Source organism: Balaenoptera borealis (genome assembly GCF_965194805.1).
Source record: "Balaenoptera borealis genome assembly, chromosome: 20".
Lineage (NCBI taxonomy): Eukaryota > Metazoa > Chordata > Mammalia > Artiodactyla > Balaenopteridae > Balaenoptera > Balaenoptera borealis.
The window spans coordinates 15,843,435-15,863,726 of NC_138879.1; the positions used below are offsets into that span (position 1 = coordinate 15,843,435).

A 20,292-nucleotide genomic window follows, 5' to 3' on the forward strand; every position below is an offset into this window, starting at 1 on the left:
TAAGCCCGCGAGCCACAACTACTGAGCCCACGTGCCACAACTACTGAAGCCCGCGCGCCTAGAGCCCACACTCCCCCACAAGAGGAGCCACTGCAATGAGAAGCCTGCACACTGCAACAAGGAGTAGCCCCTGCTCGCCGCAAGTAGAGAGAGCCCGCGCGTAGCAACGCAGCCAAAAAAAAAAAAAAAAAGAGTATACTAACTACTTCAGATACAATTATTTCTGTGGATAGCTTTATATGAAGTTTTTCCTACCATAAAGTTCTTAATATGCTATTTTGGGGAGTTAAAGAAATCGAGTAATACCTATTAATGCTTTAATAATGCAAAAGTAAAACAATCAGTTTACTTTCTGTTTGTGGGGAGAGGAGAGGAAAGGGGGTATAGAACAGAACTCAGAAATAAACAATACAACAACCTTTTATTTTCTTTGAATTTTTCCTTCTTTTTTACCCAAATAAATGTTCTGATTCCAGATGGGGCTCGGAAGTCATCCCCACAAAGGGAAAAGCAATCAAAAGACCTTACTATGCAGGGTAACAGTAGCACTTTCATATTTTATAATGTTACCACAACACTGAAGTGTACTACTTTTCAGTTTAACACTGAATTTTTGAAGCACTCTCTAAAATCTGTTTGGTGCCTGATATAAGCCTCCTTAATTTAAGTTCAAGGGAGTTAATAACATTTTGCTAATTCACTATTTTTTGTAGCCTGAAAGTCATCAGTATGATTTCATATCAATTAGCAAGCAAAATCTTTCAAAGAAAGGTGGAAGTGCTTTAAGAATTTCCCTCAAGGATGAATAGAGGTCACAAAAACTTTGCACACCCCCTCCCCAGTGTGTCTGTCAACTGGGAAACGGCTCCTGCCCAGACGGCTCCACAGAAGGTGCTCAGGAGTCATGATTCCCGCCCTGGTGAGGAAACAAAGAACAGGAGGGCACCACTGCGAACCACAGCTGAACCGGTACAGAACTCAGAACAACGAGACTGCCCCCTTCACTTGCTCTGTGACTCCATCTGGTAGACAAATGTGAAAAGAACCAATCTACATCCGTCAGGACTCAAAACAGCTTGCCAAGTGTGTCAAGGAGGTACATGGTCCTGACTTCGATCCCGCACTGCTTCAAAAGGCTACAGTGAGCACCCCCACACGCAGCCACTACAGTATTCGACACCAGCGTTCTCTTTAAGATCAGCCTGAAAGCTGGATACTGCGACTAGGTAAAATCTGTATAAGTCTCTGCACAGGAACTATTTCCTCAAGGTTGACCAAGGTTGTCCCCTTGTAGAGTCAGCTGGTTTGGAGTGGGCCGTGCACACAAGCTGCAGAACAGCCTCTGAGGATAGCTGCAGGGTATTTTGAAAGAGGTGCAGGAACCGTTCCTATACCCTTAGGTACTCCGAGTCTCAATATAATGAGGACATTTCTCACCGTTTTTCTCACTGGTCAGAATAACATGCGGTTTCCTTCTCTCAAGTGCTCCCTGGCATTCGCTGCCGCGTGCTATTCGTCCCTGCATGTCAAATGCCTGGAATGTACTTATGATAATGTGACTGCTCCTCAGAAGCATCTGGACTGCAGCTGCCTCTCACATAAGGGACGCGTGAGGGGTGCCATGCACAGAGCACACATCATCCTTTTTCCTACCTCTGCTAAGCCCTATTTCTCTTAATGCCACAGGAACCTTCTCTCCCCCAGTGCTGAGCACCACTGCCAATCTACATGGAACAGCAAGAGTTCCCGGGTCCCTGATGAACAGCAGGTATAGAGCAGGAGTTGCCTTGCTCCATGCCTGAAGAATGGGTTGATGATGTAGAAATGTTTTATTTTTCCATTGAGACTTAGAAGCTAACTAAAAGTTGGCTAAAGTCCACTGCTTTTTTCCCTCCAAAGTACTATTTATAGGAAAAAAAGCAAACTGTTTTTATAGAAAGGAGGTAGACTGCCTTATATCAAAAGGGGCTGTTTCCTCCTTTCAGGGGTAGGACATGTCTAATGTAGTACTTGTACCTACAACAAGGAAACAATATTAAACCCAGTGGGGATCCTAACAGCAAATTAAGTCTGCACGGCCTCCAAAGCAAGTGAGCTATGAACGCCAATGTTCCGAAGCTCAGGGGAGAGACAGGCAAGGCCTGACATCAGTGGAACAAAGACATTCACACCCGCTCATGTAATAACTATTCATTCTAAAGAGTCACCCTCTCACCCCGTACCCCAAGCACAGATGAGGGCCACCATGAGTGGCATTCTGAAGAGGGGAAAGCACAGCAAGCTGGACGCTGAAGACCAAGAACTTTGAGACGGGCAAACTATGACGGGGAAGGTGAGCTCAGCACTGAGGGACTGAACAAGTCAAACAAGTACCACCGAGGCACACCAGGTGCCCCGCATTGTCTCCTTTACGACGAGGTGACTGAAGCAGCAGACAAACCCCACCCGAAGCTCCCCAGGGTCCCTAGACCACTGAAGAACACTCTCACATCTGGTTTCTACAGACAAGCAACAATAATTTCTGAGGCTTTACTTGTTTATTATAGCTAATTTTAGATGCGCAATGGAAGGGGATGGTTAAACCCACTGGCTTTGGATTAAGGGAAGTCTAGATTTAAATACCAGCTCAGCCATTTCTTAACTGTTACTCAAATTCTTTAAGTATCAGTTTCCTTAGCAGTAAGATGGAAAATTTATTCACTCTCCTAGGACAGTTAGGAGGATTAAATGAAACAACAACAGCAATGCATGTAAAGCTCTTAACACAGTGCTCAAACTACAGCTATTATTACTAAATTTTGAAAAATGAGACACTCTAATATCACTTACTTGTGGTAATTCTCCTTTTTCTCATCTCTCCAGTTTTTATTTAACTGGTGAATTTTCACAGCTACATATCTTTGTTCTGTTAGATCAAATGCCTATAAAGAAAAGGAATAAATTATATTCTGGATAATGCTAATAAGAATTACAGGCAACTGACTTGAAGCTTCTGTTTAACAGACCAACATACTCAAAGTCCAAAATGCATTATTAAATAACAACAGCAGTGGACAACACAACACACACTTGTTTCAGAGTTGCAATCATCTTTCTTGAAACCTGTGATCAGATAATTTAGAAGTCTCCAGACGCGCTGGCACCAAGGGGTTTAGAAAATAAAACCAAGCGTACACCACAAACAGAAAGACAGCCCATGCCTTAACGGTCACTTCTAAACAATTCTCTTTCTGGACATCATCTACCCTATTTGGGACCTTTCTTCCCTACGCTGGCTCTCTTCCCTCAGCTGACAATGGGACCTGCCATTCTTCAACAGTAAGTCCTGCCACTTTTTTTTTTTTTTTTTTAAGATTTTTTAATAGGCTTTATTTTTAGAGCAGTTTTAGGTTCAGAGGTCCTGCCACTTTTGAAATGCTAGGGACATAGACTATCTGCCTCCTTGAGAAAGAATCCCCCAGGATACACCTCTTTGCTAAATTTGCTTAATCCCACCCCTACATACTGAATAAATAAAAAGCAATTTTGGATCGCAACAATGTCTGAAGTTAGTCACACCAAATCGCTTCTCCAGCACTGTCCAAAGAAAGGGACATGCTTTCCCCAAAGACCACCACTGCTGGCAAGTTCCACATCAGCTAGGTAGTGCTATATTATGGGGTGAAAAAAGGTAACAGATTTTTGAAGATGCCTGGTGTAAATCACAATTTGAAAAAGTAAGTAGCATTTTACAGTAGATTTCCCCAATACAAAAGAATTTACTGAGGAACTCTTCTAGAATGAATAGTTCTTCCTAGGTTTTAAAGTTCAGATTAAAAACTTACTACTCCAGTTTCAACACTATTACCACCTATCTGCCAGTTTCCACAAATGTTTGAACAGATGAAGGCAACAGGCACAGGATATACAGTCCATGAATAGCGGTGATTACCGTTCTACAGATCCTTTAAGATGTAAGCTACCTCTAAGAAAGCACAGGATACAAGAGAGGCCTGATTATAAAAGAAACTTCTAATTTATACCAAATTTAAACCAGTATTTTTTTTTCCCAAGTAGCCTATTTTAATTTTATTATTTTTTTGGCAATCAGTAAAAATTTACTAATTATATTACATAAACCAGTATTTTTTAAATATAAAAACCATTCAATTCAAACAGAATATCTTATTTCACACAAACGGAAACTTTTGAACTCTATTTTTCTTACAGAGTCTGAATGAAGTCCACCTGTATGCATGTATCCATCATGGCTATAAGAGAGAATCATTTCAAGCTATTAAAAGCCAGATTAAATACCACCTAATCTGTAAGAGCACAAATGAACTACAAGTGTCATTTTCTCCAATTACCAAACCCTATTTCTGAATCCAAGACACTGTGATCCACCACTAATCTAAGAAGGGCTTTTGGAGAGTGGAGAACAGCAAAAGAATAACTACATTAATGAACACATCGTTGTAAGAAGGATTTAGATTTCAGAAGTGTTAAAATGTTTGAAGAATACATTAGGAAAAAATATGAAGAAATCACTAACAAGTAACTGGGAAGCCCCAAGAACCAATTTTCTGATGATTTTAAAAAAGGAATAGTCCCACTTCTGGGAATATAGCCAAAAGAACTGAAAGCAGGGTCTCAAAGAGATATTTGCACATGCATGTTCAAAGCAGCACTCTTCACAACAGACCAGAGGAGGAAGCAACCCAAATGTCCACTGACAGATGAATGGATAAAGAAAATGAAGTATATACATACACTTGAGGGTTATTCAGCCTTAAAAAGAAGAAAATCTTGTCACATGCTTCAACATGGATGAACTTTGAGAACATTATGCTAAGTGAAATAAACCAGTCACAAAAAGACAGACACTGTGTGATTCCACTCATATGAGTTAACTAAAAGTAATCAAATTAATAAAAACAGAAAGCAGAATTGTGGTTACCGGCGGCTGGGGAGAGAAGGAAAAGAAGAGCTGTTGATTAGTGGGTAGAACTTCAGTTCTGCAAGATGAAAAAGTTCTGGAGATCTGTTTCACAACAACATGAATATACCTAACACTACTGAACTGTACACTTAAAAAAAGTTAAATTGGTAAATTTTATGCTATGTGTTTTTTATCACAATCAAAAAAGTTACCAAAAATAAAAAATAAACTAAGTATATGACTCAAGAATGAAAACAAAGAAAGCAGAAAGAAAGAAGGAAGGTTTGAAAACAGAAGTTAATGAAATAGACAACAAATCAAATAGTAGATCCAATCAACAAAAATAAAAAGTTAATCTCCAGAGGAAAAAAGAAACATTGACTAATCTCTGGCCTATCAGTCAAGAGATACAAAAATAAACATTTCACTAGAGAAGAGAAATAACTAAGGTATGCATGATATTTTTAAATCAAGATGAAATAGGATGATTTTTCAGAAAAAATGAATTACCAAAACCGACTTAAGGAGGGGGAAAAAATCTGAATAGCTCGGTATTTGTAGAAGGAATTGAAAAGGTTGTCAAATAGTTTTCCTCTAAAATGACACCTACCCAGGTGATTTTATGACTTAGCTCTAACAAACTTTCAAGTAGCCAACATGTAATGCAAAGCATTCCAGAACATGGGAAAAGAGAAATTTCACAACTCATTCTAGGATAACTATGACATCAAAGCTAGACACAATGCTGATTGCACATAAAAGACAACTATAAGCCAGTCCCACTTATGATCACAGATTAAAAATATGAGCAAAATATCAGAAAATCAAACCCAGCAGTACACTAGAAATGTTATTATAGTTCTGGAAATGGAAAGTGATGATGTTTCACAACATTGTGAATGTACTTAATGCCACTGAATCGTACACTTAAAAATGGTTAAAATGGCAAATATTGTGTATACATCATCACAAGAAAAAATTAACATTAAAAAAAAGAGAAAACAGTAGAACTAGTTTTTATCTGAAATAAAAACTAATTATTTTACTCAAAAGATTTCCTATATAAAAATTCATATGGGCATAATATAAATCATTAACAGTGAAGGCTACACCTTAGAAAAGAGAGAATTACCAGGGACATGCAGTAAAGATCACTTAATAAACCAATTCAGCATTTAAAAGCCAGGTGCCAGAAACATCTAGAGAAATTTAAGGAGGCTGTGGCTGGTGAACATGTTATATATCTACAACTATATTTAAAACAGGCTGAATTCCTCATTTAGGGAAAATCAACTGGAGGCTTAGTATTAGTAGCCTGTTCTTTGCTGGCCCAACTGAAGTACTCTAAGCCAGGACAATCCTTCAGAACACCAGTGCTACTAAACACCCTGACTTAGAAGATGAGAACATTTTAAAAGCAAAAAACAGGTTTTCAAAGAATTAACTTTTTAACACATCCATTTTGTAAAAATAAAACAAAAACTTATAAGAATAAAAGTAACACTCATCTCTAACAAATACAGATGAGGCAGAAAGATTCCATTATCCAGAAATGAGTGTTGTTTTCCCTTCCTGTTTTTTTTTTTTTTAAATCTGTAATTATTTACTTTTCAAACTTGAAAACAGGGTAAAATATTGAATCCTGCTTTAGTCAACAAGTTTACTGGAAGTAGTTCTCCCAAAGATACAGGTTCTTAAAAGTTTTGGAATTTCAACCAATAGATATCAACCCAGAGTTATATCACTATTCTAAATGATCTCCAAGTTTGTAATAACCAATAATTTAACCTTCAGTCCCTGTACGCAGTTCCTCATACTTACCTTGTAAACTTCACTGAAACCTCCTCTACCCAAAAGATGTAACAACAAATATCTGTCATTTAGCGTTGGATGATCTTTAAATCTGTGGAAACAGCGGATATACAACAACATCCTGAGGTCAAGGACTACACAATTTTCCATGTTTGCAAAATTTCCAGAATATCTAACATGTTATACACATGATTACAGATGCTGCCAACAGTTTGGCAATCATCACAATATAGCTAATTCTGAGCCTAAAGTAAGTTCTATAGTTCAAAGAGACAGCATAATTACAATGAACAGCATTAGCTGTGGAGTCATGAGACACAGGTGCCAGTCTCAGCACAGCCACAATTAGACTAGTGACCTTTGTTGACTTCCCTCCCTTTCTGCCCTGCTGTAAAGGTGGGCGGGGGGGGGGGGGGGCGGCGGGGAAGGAGATACACTAGATCAGGGATTTTCAAACTGTGCTACTCGGGTCCTCCAAACCACTCAAGAACCACTCGTTCCCACCATTCCACAACTACATACAATAAAATTCCAAGATAGTTTACACGGCCTTAAAAACAGATTTCATTATAAAGTGAGTCACATGTTCTATGTGCATTCATTTTCTCTCTTTAAGTCTTCATGATATAACTGTTTTCCCCATATAGAATTCCACTTCTAACAATAAGACAAAGAAATGAGAGATTCTGGCAAAAATAACTTTTAGAGTATTTCTACCTGTTCCTCATCAGCCCCACTAATATTCCTGAAATTATTTTGATTTTGAGACAGTGGCATGCCTGTGGAGAGAGGTGATATTACTGCATGGGAGTTAGCTGTGGAGTCAGATCCACATTTCAACTCTTTGTTTGGTCACACTACTCCCTGGACAAATTAACTTAATTTGTCTAAGCCAGTTTCCAGATCTATGTATTGAAGATGACCTACCTCACCAGGCTATTGTGACAATTAAGTGATAGAACACAGGGACACTTAGCACTCTGCCTGACACAGAGAGTGTGCAGTAATGGCAGCTGCTGTTGCTTGCCACTTTACAGAAAGCAAAGTCCATGGCTCACTCTGGTCAAACAAAAATACACAAGCTGCAGCCATGCCAAAACCCCCATGTTTCAGAGTCAGAAAAATGTGGGAAAAGAAAGGATTATGGTTAGAAGCCATTTCCCACTTGTAATCTACTTTTCAGTTTCAGTTCCTTAAATGACTTACAAAGATGGGCATTTATCTATAATTAATGTGCTCAACTTAAAGAGAGTCTTTCTTAAAAATCTCAACACTTAAATGGCCCATAAAGGTCATTCAGAAACCGAGTGTCATCTCAACCCAGTAATCTTTCCACAACACCACACTGTCATCCCATGCTTCCCTTTAGTAAGGCTCTGAGGGTAAATCTGAATACACAGTGTATTGTTTTAGTGACCTCTACTTGTGTAAAAATGCTATAATATATGTATAGATGTATACTTAATATATAAACCTAATATATTTATACATATTTAAACTAACGCAAATCAAAATTTTATTCATGAAACTGTTATTACACCTACAACAGAGCTAAATACACAGTGGAATGGTTTACCAAATTTACATTAAGCAAAAATATCATTCTAGACCATTCATGTCAGAAAGTGCTCAGCAATCTCCAACCCAACATACTCCCAAGTTGCTTACTGTGAATTATCTTCATTATGTATCCTTTTTAGTTCCCTGATATGTAGATTTCTAACCCTTTCTAGCCTTTCCAGCTCTGCCTGGATCTCTGCTTCCTCCTAAAGTGAAAAAGAAAGAAACAGCTCGGAACACAGGAAACTTTACCGTTTCAGAATCTCATTTCAAAAACAAAAGCAGACATTTCTCTTATGAAAAGCTAAGATGTTTTGCATTGAAAAAGATATTTTTAAGAACTAGAATTTTAATCATAAAAACGAGCCCACAGCAAAACAGTAAATAAAATTCAAATCATAGAAGTACATCAGGAAAAGTGAAAGTCTTCTGTCCACCTCCATGCCCACTCCCCAGATATAATCACTGTTGAGTTTCTTGTGTAAGTTTCCAGAAATATTTTGTGTGTATACATATAGGCATGCAATCTTTTTTAAAAAACAAAAATCACGTTCTCTATCTGGTTCTGTTCTGTAAGGAGGGATTATACTTGGTGCCTTAAGTTCCACTGATTTAACAGGATCTGAGAAAGGGGAGGAGGAGACGACAAACATACACCAATAGCAATTTATTAGACACTTATTGGTCATCTTCAGAATAAGCAGCATCCACCAAAAAAGCCACCAAAAAAGTACAGGCTGCTGAATTTAAGAGATGAGTGACCTACATCTAAGATACCTCCATGAACACTGTCAATAACTAATTCTATGTAGCTGCCTTTGTGTTTCAATATGGTTGGTGCAAGACCTTCTCTTCTTAGCCAGTTTACAAGAGATAAGAGCTGCTATGTGATTTAAAACATCAAAATAGGGGCTTCCCTGGTGGCGCAGTGGTTGAGAATCTGCCTGCCAATGCAGGGGACACGGGTTCGAGCCCTGGTCTGGGAAGATCCCACATGCCGTGGAGCAACTGGGCCCGTGAGCCACAACTACTGAGCCTGAGCGTCTGGAGCCTCTGCTCCGCAACAAGAGAGGCCGCGATAGTGAGAGGCCCGCGCACCGCGATGAAGAGTGGCCCCCACTCGCCGCAACTGGAGAAAGCCCTCGCACAGAAACGAAGACCCAACACAGCCAAAAATAAAAATAATAAATAAATAATAAATAAAAAAATTTAAAAAAAAACATCAAAATAATTTAAATATCAATTTTAGAACCATCTGCTCTTATTTTATATTTAATTTTTACTAAAAACATAATCACTTGTGGAGCCGAATGAGGCATACAGAACTAAGTACTGGTACATCATTGATGGAAAAGGCACTCTCACCGGGTGGCTGGAGTTGACTTGCAAGTTGAAAGATATGAACTCCACCATTAGAATACAGGTGTGACAGAGCAACTACTGAAGATTTCCACAGGTATGTAAAGCTATTAATTTGCCCAAATGACCAAAGAGCTTCAACACCAAATGTAAACTAAAAATTGCATTTCTCCAGACAGATTTTCTCATTACACTTACCTTTTTAAGATGACCTAATCTGAGTTTGAAGATTTCTTCTTGTTCATGGTATTCTGCTAATGTTAACCTGGAAAATAATGATAAAAATTTCAGGAAATTGTTTGAAATCATAGTGTGCCTATTTAAAGAGAAATGCCAACGCATGCTATACCGTATGTTAAGCCTCTTAGTTAAAATGACCAAAAGATAGATTATCTTGCAGCCCTTTGACAAGAGAAAACTTCTGTGATTTATCAGATGTGATGTGAAGGAAGGACTTCAAAGCCAGAAGTCTAATTTATTTAAAAAATGAGAAAAATAAATGAGCTAAATTTTCACATTACTTATGAAATGAGTTTTGTCCCATACCATACTCAGATGAAAATCCATTAAGAGAGGTAGCCAAATTATATGTCTAAAAGTTTTTATAAAGGGCATGTTAATAAGCCAACGTATTTGATTATTTTTGATAACTCTTGGACTTTGATACAAGGAGAAGAACCTAGAGGACAAAGTCCAGGATCTGGAGTCTGAGGACTAGGGTTCAAAGCACAACTCGGGCCATGTGAACTTGGGCAAGAAACTTTAACCTCCATTTCCTAAAAATGCAGCAAGTAATGATACCTATCTAAAAAAGCTGTTGTGGCTATTAAAATGAGAATATGAAAGGAATCTATAATTTGTAAAATGCTATTTAACACAGTTCTCAAAGGGCTTACTTGATGGGTAATCACTCATTTCATGTTCCACCTACCCTGATCGCATCCTCATATCTCAAGAATGAGCATGTAAGAAGTGATATCTTACTCCTCCATCTTCACCCTCTTCACATTCTAGAAGCACACACATATACTTCAAAGTTTTAGGTGTCACTGTTTAGATATATTCTAAATAGCAGGAGAAAGAAGAAACAGCTATCCTATCAACCAGGAAGGGCTACAAAATAGTGTCTCTGAGGTCTGACTAAAAGAAGATAAAAAGAGCAAAAAAAAAATACACCCATTAGGGCTGTTACACCTATCATTGCACAGCTGCAGAAAAACTTACATCTATTACTCCATATCACACCAGTAAAAAAGGGAGGAATGGAAAATCAGAGCTTAGAATTCTCTCTGCCTGAAATAGGTTCAATACCAGGAAAGGACAATGTAACCCACTCCAAGACTCCAGAGGACCGTTTTCGGCTTCTGGCCAAAGGAATGAGCCAAGTCACAGATACTCTAATTATTAAAGACTAGACCAAAGGCCTTCCAGCTTGGATTTTACACAGGACTCCAGATGGCAACTGCTTACTGACACACTACTGGCCTAGACTGAATTCTAATTATTATTCTATGGCAAAAAAACAACCTATGCCTACTTTATTACTCCTAAGTCAATGGTTTTATGCACTAGCATGAAATAATTTTCAAGTAACACTGGAAGGAGAGTCCCTACACAATAAATATAGGAGTCATGAAAGAAGACAATAATCAGATTAAAGTGTACAACATTTGCCTGAAGAATTCTTCAAATCTGGGCTCCTACTTGGACTTTTTGAAAGGAAATATTTTTTACTTAGAATCTAGTTTTAAAATATTTGTGAAGTGAAGATGTTTTCCAAACTTATTCACTGTGTATACCTTTATCACAACACTTAAAGTAATTATTAGTTTATTCATCTGTTCATTTCCCCTAAATAAACTGTGAGCTCATAAGACTGGGCTGTATCCTTCAGCTCTGTACCCGAGTGTCCAGAACAGGGCTGAATATATAATAAGCATTTAACACAGACTTACTAAATGAATGTCAAGGAAAAGGCTCCCCAACACATCAGGTATGTATGGGGTGAGGACTGGTGTTAAGCCATCTTTCTCACTGGAATGAAGAAAGATACATTTCTGGGATGTCATGAACTTTTAACAATGGTGTAATATAAGTATTATTATACTTGAGGTGGATTATGGGTTAATATGTTTTTGTGAACTAATATGAAAACATTAATGGCAAAAGACATATTAGTCAATAAATTACATAATATCATTATCTCTTATTTGTAGCTATCTTTAAATCCCACAATGACAGCTTTACAAAATTTCTTTTTCCCTTGAAAAACCAATGTAGCCACTATGGAAATACTGATTACAATACCAACGACTGTTTCTATGAAAAAACATATTTTAAATTTCAAACATTCAAATATCCAATTCAGAAAATGACTTCATGGCTACCATCAATTCTGTAGAGATTTTCTACATCATTATTTGTAGATCTTTTTTTCCTTTTTAATTGGAAAGCCTCTTGAAGACAGAGGTGATGGTTTAAATGTCTTTAGGGTATGCATAAGAAATATTTTAAACAGGTAAGTAATATATAGGTTTTATTTCCCGTACCAATTCTAACTGTTTAGCAGTCCTGCCTAGTTGGCAAACTACAACCTGTGGGCCATTCAGCTCACAGTCTATTTCTAGAAATAAAGTTTTACTGGAACACAGCCACATCCATTCACTTATGTACTGTCTATGGCTGCTTTCAAGCTGTAACAGTAGAGTTGAGTAGCTGCAACAGAGACCCTCTAGTGCGCAAAGCCTAAAGTGTTTATCATCTGGCCCATTAGAGAAAAAGCTTGCCAACTCCTGTCCTAGAGGAAGATTCTCTTAGTGGTCAAGAATTCAAAAATCAATTAGGAAAATCTGACATGGGGCTGGAGTGAAAAAGGAAGGCATTTGTACTCTGAATATTCTACTCCTCTTATTCATGATAGCTATGGAATAATTGCTGACTGGCAGTGAAATAGATGGCTACACTGCAATTGAAGATACTGGTGTTTTCCTTAGGTTGCCAGAACAGGTAAAAGTACTGGGAATGTCAAGATTTGGTTTACTGGGAAAATGTCCTTTTCCTAAAATAATACCTATTTTTTCTTAGGTTACACCTAAATTTGTGAGTGTTAACTAGTGTTCTTTAGACTACTAAATAGCATTCTTCAGTCTGAAATAGAGTCAGGTAATCCCCATAAGATGAAGCCAACATACCATAACCTGGAACCACATGTAAGCAGTTATATCATTTGAATACCTAATGACTTCACATTTGTTATAAGAGTGGCCAAAGATCATGACATCAAGTTAAATGACATTTTTTTCTCCCTCTCATTTGAAACTCCTTATATAAGATCATGACTAAGAAAATGAGTTAATTTTAGATGGCTTTTATATGAGTTGAGCAAATCCATTAATGTAACTAAAAAGAAAATTTAAGCTCTAGAAATCTCCACAATCTATCACTTTTTCCAGTGCCACTCAATAGGAGGTTTGTATCTCAGGGGAGAATATGGTATCTCAGTTCACATTAATAAAGAACATACGTTTCATTCTCAGCTCCGTTGGTTTTGCTTTTCCGCTGTTTCTGCTCATTGGTTGCTGGAGGGGCCTGTCCCATGGCAGGAGGTTTCCGCTTTGCTAACATTTTTCGTTGTCTTTCTATCTCTTCCCTCTGTGAATTTATCCTTTCCTGTTGCCTAGAGATACAAAAGATGTTGCACAGAGGAAGAAGGTCAAAATTTTTTGAACATGGCTGTGGAATAAACATAAATATATTTGTTACCTGCATATTCGATAGACTCCAGAAAAAATAAACCCCTTTAAGTAGAGATTTGACTTTAACTTCAGGTTGGAAAAGCCAAATATTTGGTGATAGAACTATTTTTCGGAATGAATCTGTACTTTTAAGACACTAATTACGGTAATTCTCAGAGTAGGAAAGTGGGCAGGAAGAAACAATATCAAATTTCTATTGTGACCTTACTTTCTAACTCAAAAGGAAAAATTTTCTGATTGCTTTTTAACAGTTAAGAAAACAACTCCTGGGCCGCGATAATGAGAGGCCCCCACTTGCCACAACTAGAGAAAGCCCTCGCACAGAAACGAAGACCCAACACAGCCATAAATAAACAAACAAACAAACAAACAAACCCAAAGTTTAAAAAAAAAGAAAACAACTCCTGGTAATGAACCCATTAAAGTAGAGAACTGTATTTACATAAGAAAGAAAGTACAAAAGGTTCCAAGTGCCTTATTATTTTTTTTATTGGATTATAGTTTCCTCAAATTCTATCTAGAAAGATACCAAATTTGAAGGATGCTAAACAAAGTAAAAAAGATTTTCCTTCTAGACCTATCATTTATTCAGTCTAAGTGAGGCATTACCACAGCCAAGTCTTTCCCAGTCACTAATACGGTGAAACCTAAACTAAGTTTTTTAAGAACAAGGATGTACACTTAGAGAAAGCAAAATGAAGCCTTTCAACTAGTAAAAACTCCTTAGGAAATAGTATGCAAAATGAATTAATAAAAAACATATATAAAGACTCTTAAGATATTTAACACCATTTCCGTTAGAGTATTTCCTAATAAGATGTCTAATTTTTTAATAATAACTAGTTTACAAACTAGGAGTCAATAAAAATACCAATATAAGTAATCCACTTTCTCTCACGTATCCTGCTACCTGAAAGACACTAAGGTTTATAGACTTGGCATATAAAAGTATACCAAGACTTAACAGACTAAAGTCTTTAAATCACCCATCATAGTTGACCTGACAGTCAAATGCTAGCTTCCTTCACCTTCTCTTTCTACCATGCTTTTATCCATCTCCTTTTCTCAATCCAACTTCACTTTCGCAAAATGATACAATCTAATTTTTTAAACCTATATTCTAAAATGAACTCTACTCGACCCTCTTCCCTGAACACTATAGCAGTCGGTCTTTAGACCTTTTCCAGATTCAGTATATCTTTCTTGGAAGAACGGCAACCAGAAAAACAAGACTATATACCCCAGAGCAGATGCCCATAGTACAATTTACCCTGCCACATCTAAAATGGCAACACCATAAGCAAGGTTAACCTGATCAGACAGAGTACCGCAAATAAATATCCATTCACTTGATATTACGATTCTCTTGGCTTCAAGATGAGCTGGGTTATTGATTAGATGTCAATTTAACAGCAGAGCAGAAATTTTAATTCAAGTGTTGTCTGCTTCTGTAAGAAAATCTTTTAACTATTAGAGATATGCCTTTCCCTCCAAAATATATGTATATGAATAATTCATGGCTTGAAAGAATTCTGGATTAAGACACAGAATCCTTAGGTAAAATCACAATCTTCCTTCTCACTTAATGAATGTCCTTGAGGAAAACATTTATCTTCTCTGCATATGAGTTTCCCAATTAAAAAAATTGGTAAAATATCTTTAAGCTCATTTCTACCCTTTCAGGGGCCTCACTGAGTTCAAGACACTCTGAACTCTCTGAAGATAACCATACAATATATAGTTTAACTATAAACCACAGTGTACTAGTGGAGTGCCACAACATTTTGTCTCTGAAGACTAACTGCTTTGGAAGATTGAGATTTTAGCAATTACCCTTATTAAATATAAAATAAAACTAATTTCCTAATGTTTTCAGGGAAAATCCACACATTTTAAAAAATTAATTAATTAATTTATTTATTTATTTTTGGCTGTGTTGGGTCTTCGTTTCTGTGCGAGGGCCTTCTCCAGTTGTGGCAAGCAGGGGCTCTTCATCGCGGTGCGTGGGCCTCTCACTGTCGTGGCCTCTCTTGTTGCGGAGCACAAGCTCCAGACGCGCAGGCTCAGTAGTTGTGGCTCACGGGCCCAACTGCTCCGCAGCATGTGGGATCTTCCCAGACCAGGGCTCAAACCCATGTCCCCTGCATTGGCAGGCAGACTCTCAACCACTGCGCCACCAGGGAAGCCCCACACATTTTTTTTTTAATTAATTAATTTATTTATTTATGGCTGCATTGGGTCTTCATTGCTGCACACAGGCTTTCTCTAGTTGCGGGGAGCAGGGGCTACCCTTTGTTGCGGTGCGCAGGCTTCTCACTGCGGTGGCTTCTCTTGTTGTGGAGCACGGGCTCTAGGCACGCAGGCTTCAGTACTTGTGGCACGCGGGCTTCAGCAGTTGAGGTGTGGGCTCTACGGCGCACGGGCTTCAGTAGTTGTGGCGCGTGGGCTCTAGAGTGCGAGCTCAGTAGTTATGGCGCATGGGCTTAGTTGCTCTGCAGCATGTGGGATCTTCCTGGACCAGGGATAGAACCTGTGTCCCCTGCATTGGCAGGTGGATTCTTAACCACTGTGCCACGAGGGAAGTCCCAGTTCCACTATCTTCTTTTTTTTTTTAAAATATTATATGAATCCCAATTGTAAGCCACATTTGTAATTTATTAATTTATTTATTTTTGGTTGTGTTGGGTCTTCGTTTCTGTGCGAGGGCTTTCTCCAGTTGCAGCAAGCGGGGGCCACTCTTCATCGCGGTGCGCGGGCCTCTCACCATCGCGGCCTCTCTTGCTGCAGAGCACAGGCTCCAGACGCGCAGGCTCAGCAGTTGTGGCTCACGGGCCTAGCTGCTCCACGGCATTTGGGATCCTCCCAGACCAGGGCTCGAACCCGTGTCCCCTGCACTAGCAGGCAGATTCCCAACCACCGCGCCACCAGGGAAGCACCTCCACTATCTTTTACAAAAGTATTGATGACCTGATAAATTTATCTCATTCAAATCTAAATAACTCTATTTAAAAGCCATTATTTGTAAACGATAAGAAGACCATCAGCTTTAGGTACCATTATCAGCTGAACTGTGTCACCCAAAAAGATATGTTAAAGTCCTAACCTCAGATTATGACCTTTGGAAACAGGGTCATTGAAGATTTAATTAGTTAAAATAAGGTTATACTGGAGTAGGGTGGGCCCTTAATCCAATATGACTGGTATCCTCATAAGAAAAGGAGAGAAGACACAGAGACACATAGGGGAACAACATGTGAAGATGGAGGCAACTGAAGCTATGCTGCCACAAGCCACGGAACACCAAAGAAGGAGCCTCCCTAGCGGCCTCAGAGGGAGCATGGTCCTGCCAACATCTTGATTTCAAGGTTTCTGGCCTCCTCAACTGTGAGAAAATAAATTTATGTTGTTTCAGACCACCCAGTTTATGATATTTAGTGACAGTAGCCCTAGGAAACGATTAAAGGCAACTTCAATAGCAAAACTGTATCACAACTAGTAGGAGAGGTATTAAAAAACAAATGCACATATTTTCAGACATTATTTTAACCAAAATAATTTTAGTGGTGATCTACAGATAGCGTCTAAATATCCAAGATAAGAATTTTTAAAGATTCCCAGGATTTCATATGTTCTGTGTGTACTAGAGACTGTAAAATGGTATATACTACCCAAGGAAAATCTGGCATTTATAAAATCAACAAAAAGAGTTGTCTCTCCAAATATCATATGATATCACTTATATGTGGAATCTAAAAAAAATGATACAAATGAACTTATTTACAAAACAGAAATAGACTCACAGACACAGGATGCAAACTTAGGTTACCAGAGGGGAAGGACAGGGGGATAAATTTGGAATTTGAGATGAACAGATACACATTACTATACATAAAATAGATAAACAACAAGGACCTACAGTATAGCGGAGGGAGCTATATTCAATATCTTGCAATAACCTATAATGGAAAAGAATCTGAAAAAGAATACATATATATATATGTATAACTGAATCACTTTGCTGCACACCTAAAATATTGTAAATCAACTATACTTCAATAAAAAAATTAAAATTAAAACAAACGAATTGTCTCTCTATGGATCCTGTGACCAAGAATCAGATGGTTCAGGAGAAATCACTTTAAAATGGGATTCTATGATTCCTTACACACCAGAATAAATATGTGGACTAGCGTAACAGTGCTATAAAGTTTCATTTACTCCCTCTGATAATCCACATCTTAAACAACCACGATTTTGTATACAGGTCAAATTCCATTACTTTAATGTGCTTTACTTTAATATAAAGAAAATCTTAATAAAAAGTTTTTATTGCCTTGCCATTGATTATTTGAGACTTTAAGACTTGTTTAAATAAAAAATTGTGTCCTGAATAACAATAGTATTTAATATAACTACTTTCTCAGAACTATAAAATAAGCTACTTTTTCAATAGATTCAAACATATTTTTAGGAAAAATTACTAGCGTAGTCAAAAAACACTACAAATCTGTTATGATCTTCCTATTAGACAGTAAATCCTCTGTTTCAGGATCTTAATAAAGATCATTCAAAACAGAGCCAAGGAACAAAGTGAAAACAAAAGAACTGTGTTGAGGCTCCTACTGAGACTATATTTGATTGTGTGATTAAATTTTTAATGTCTTGAGGTTTGCCTCTTCCTATAAAACCTAGTACTCCTGTGTTGTGTTCAGGTACCTTGCCCACCAAATTATGTGTCATGGAGTTTCTCATACACAGAAAATTATCATTTGTGAGGACATCAGCTACAGCCTTTTACAACTAAAGAACTTCAATTCTGCATTAAAATTAAGAAAGGGAATTAATTTATTAAAGCACAACTTTAAAAAATAAAATACTTATAATTAGTAAGTATCAGCCAGGGGACTTCCCTGGTGGCCCAGTGGTTAGGACATGGCCCTTTCACTGCTGGGGTCCGGGTTCAATCCCCGGTCCGAGAACTAAGATCCTGCAAGCCGTGTGGCGTGCCAAAATAAAAACAATCAAAAAAAGTTATCAGCCAGAAATAGCTTCCCAAGAGAACAGATGGATAGTCTGCAATTTATGTGACTTAAAACCATGAAAAAATGCTATCTACTTAGGAGAAGCAAATCTGGTTAGGAATCTCATTTAGATAGTCCCAGTTTCTCTGGTCCGATGGCTCTACAGCAAAGTCATTGTTTTGTCCTCTAACTACATAAGATTTCCAGAACCTTCTGGGCATCAGGTTGCTTATAGAGTAAAAAGATAAAACACCTGCTACTATCAGCAAAAATTGTAATCACTTCTTAAAAGTAATTACATTTTACATCTCTATACAAATCCACTAACCTTTTGAGTTTAAGTCTTTAGACATTTTAAAAACTGCCACCTGGGCTTCCCTGGTGGCACAGTGGTTGAGAATCTGCCTGCCAATGCAGGGGACATGGGTTCGAGCCCTGGTCTGGGAAGATCCCACATGCCGCGGAGCAACTAGGCCCGTGAACCACAATTACTGAGCCTGCGCGTCTGGAGCCTGTGCTCCGCAACAAGAGAGGCCGCGATAGTGAGAGGCCCGCGCACCGCGATGAAGAGTGACCCCCGCTTGCTGCAACTAGAGAAAGCCCTCGCACAGAAACGAAGACCCAACACAGCCATAAATAAATAAATAAATAAATAAATAACAAAACTGCCATCTGAGGAGTAACCATTGTCATGGGCTGGTAGGAGTCATTATCACATCTGGAATTCAGTGTGAACATTAGGTAGGCTCTGGTCAATAATGGGGGATATAAGTTTTATCTTCTGTCCCATTCTAACGAAATTGGATGGTGTGCCCCTTCCAGGGCAATTTGCACATCACAGTCGGGGTGTTAAGGAATAGATATCATGCCTCCCTGCAGCAGCCATTTACACTGCCCTAGTGCAACTCTGCTATCATCTATGCATAGAGCTCAGAGTGGATGCCACTCTGAGCCTCTGGCATCTAGCCTAATTCAAAAGCCTGTTTTCTTCCACAGTATTATATCTGACTGACAGCCTCTTATCACACCCAAATGTACATACATGAGGTGCACTTGTGAGGCAAAAACACACCTAAACCAAGTTGGAGATTAATGAATCACATATAAAGCACTGACTACTAATATGTAATCCAGAGGTTGGTATTAACAAAGCTTTTTTTTTTTTTTTTTTTTTTTTAATTTGGCCGTGCAGTGTGGCGTGTGGGATCTTAGTTCCCTGACCAGGGATCAAACCTGGGCCCTGGCAGTGAAAGTGCCAAGTCCTAACCACTGGACCACCAGGGAATTCGCATTAACAAAATATTATTAATAATATCAGTATCTGTACTTTTCTTTCAGACATAAATTTATTTATTTATGTTTCATTACTATTCAAAAGTAGTTCTACCCTCTCCAATCGATGCTCAGTAAGTTATTTCAGCAAGAAAAAAAAGGTAGGAAAGGCAGTCTATGGAACCCTTCAACTTGCGGTGATCTACAGATCAGAGGTTTGAGAGCCCATGATTAAAAATACAATGTGCCACCCCTGCCCCCTGCAACCCAGTCTCAAATGGAAATGATCAAATCAAAATAAATAAATAAGATACAATAAAAGGTACTACAACTTGAAGGTTTTTTTTAAGTCCTGAGCTAATATTACACAGTTGGAATTCTAGGATTTTAAACGTTAACGCCCTCCTTGGAATAAATACTTGAGTGTTTCAAACCAAAGTTATAATAAAGTGAAGGAATGCTCAAGATTCCAAGTTGCTGAGAGGCACAGGCAGTGGGGCTGGTCACCAGCCTGACCCATGGCTCAGTCCTTGCCTCCAAGGAGGTGATTATCTCTGCTGACTGGATACTCTCCCCTTAAAGGGCCCCAGGG

At 38.3% G+C, this 20,292-nt stretch overlaps 1 protein-coding gene across 9 annotated transcripts in view; it reads right to left on the bottom strand.

Moving 5' to 3' along the window:
- The window catches only part of TLK2 (tousled like kinase 2), a 104,972-nt gene that overhangs the window by 18,090 nt on the left and 66,590 nt on the right, over window positions 1–20,292 (bottom strand). For all 9 annotated transcript variants that reach the window (XM_082373823.1, XM_082373822.1, XM_082373821.1 and 6 more), the window contains 5 exons: window positions 13,176–13,328; window positions 9,851–9,917; window positions 8,402–8,499; window positions 6,743–6,824; window positions 2,830–2,921 (listed from right to left, as the gene is read on the bottom strand). In XM_082373823.1, coding sequence (XP_082229949.1) covers window positions 2,830–2,921; window positions 6,743–6,824; window positions 8,402–8,499; window positions 9,851–9,917; window positions 13,176–13,328 — 492 coding nt within the window. The remainder of the gene's footprint in view (window positions 1–2,829; window positions 2,922–6,742; window positions 6,825–8,401; window positions 8,500–9,850; window positions 9,918–13,175; window positions 13,329–20,292) is intronic.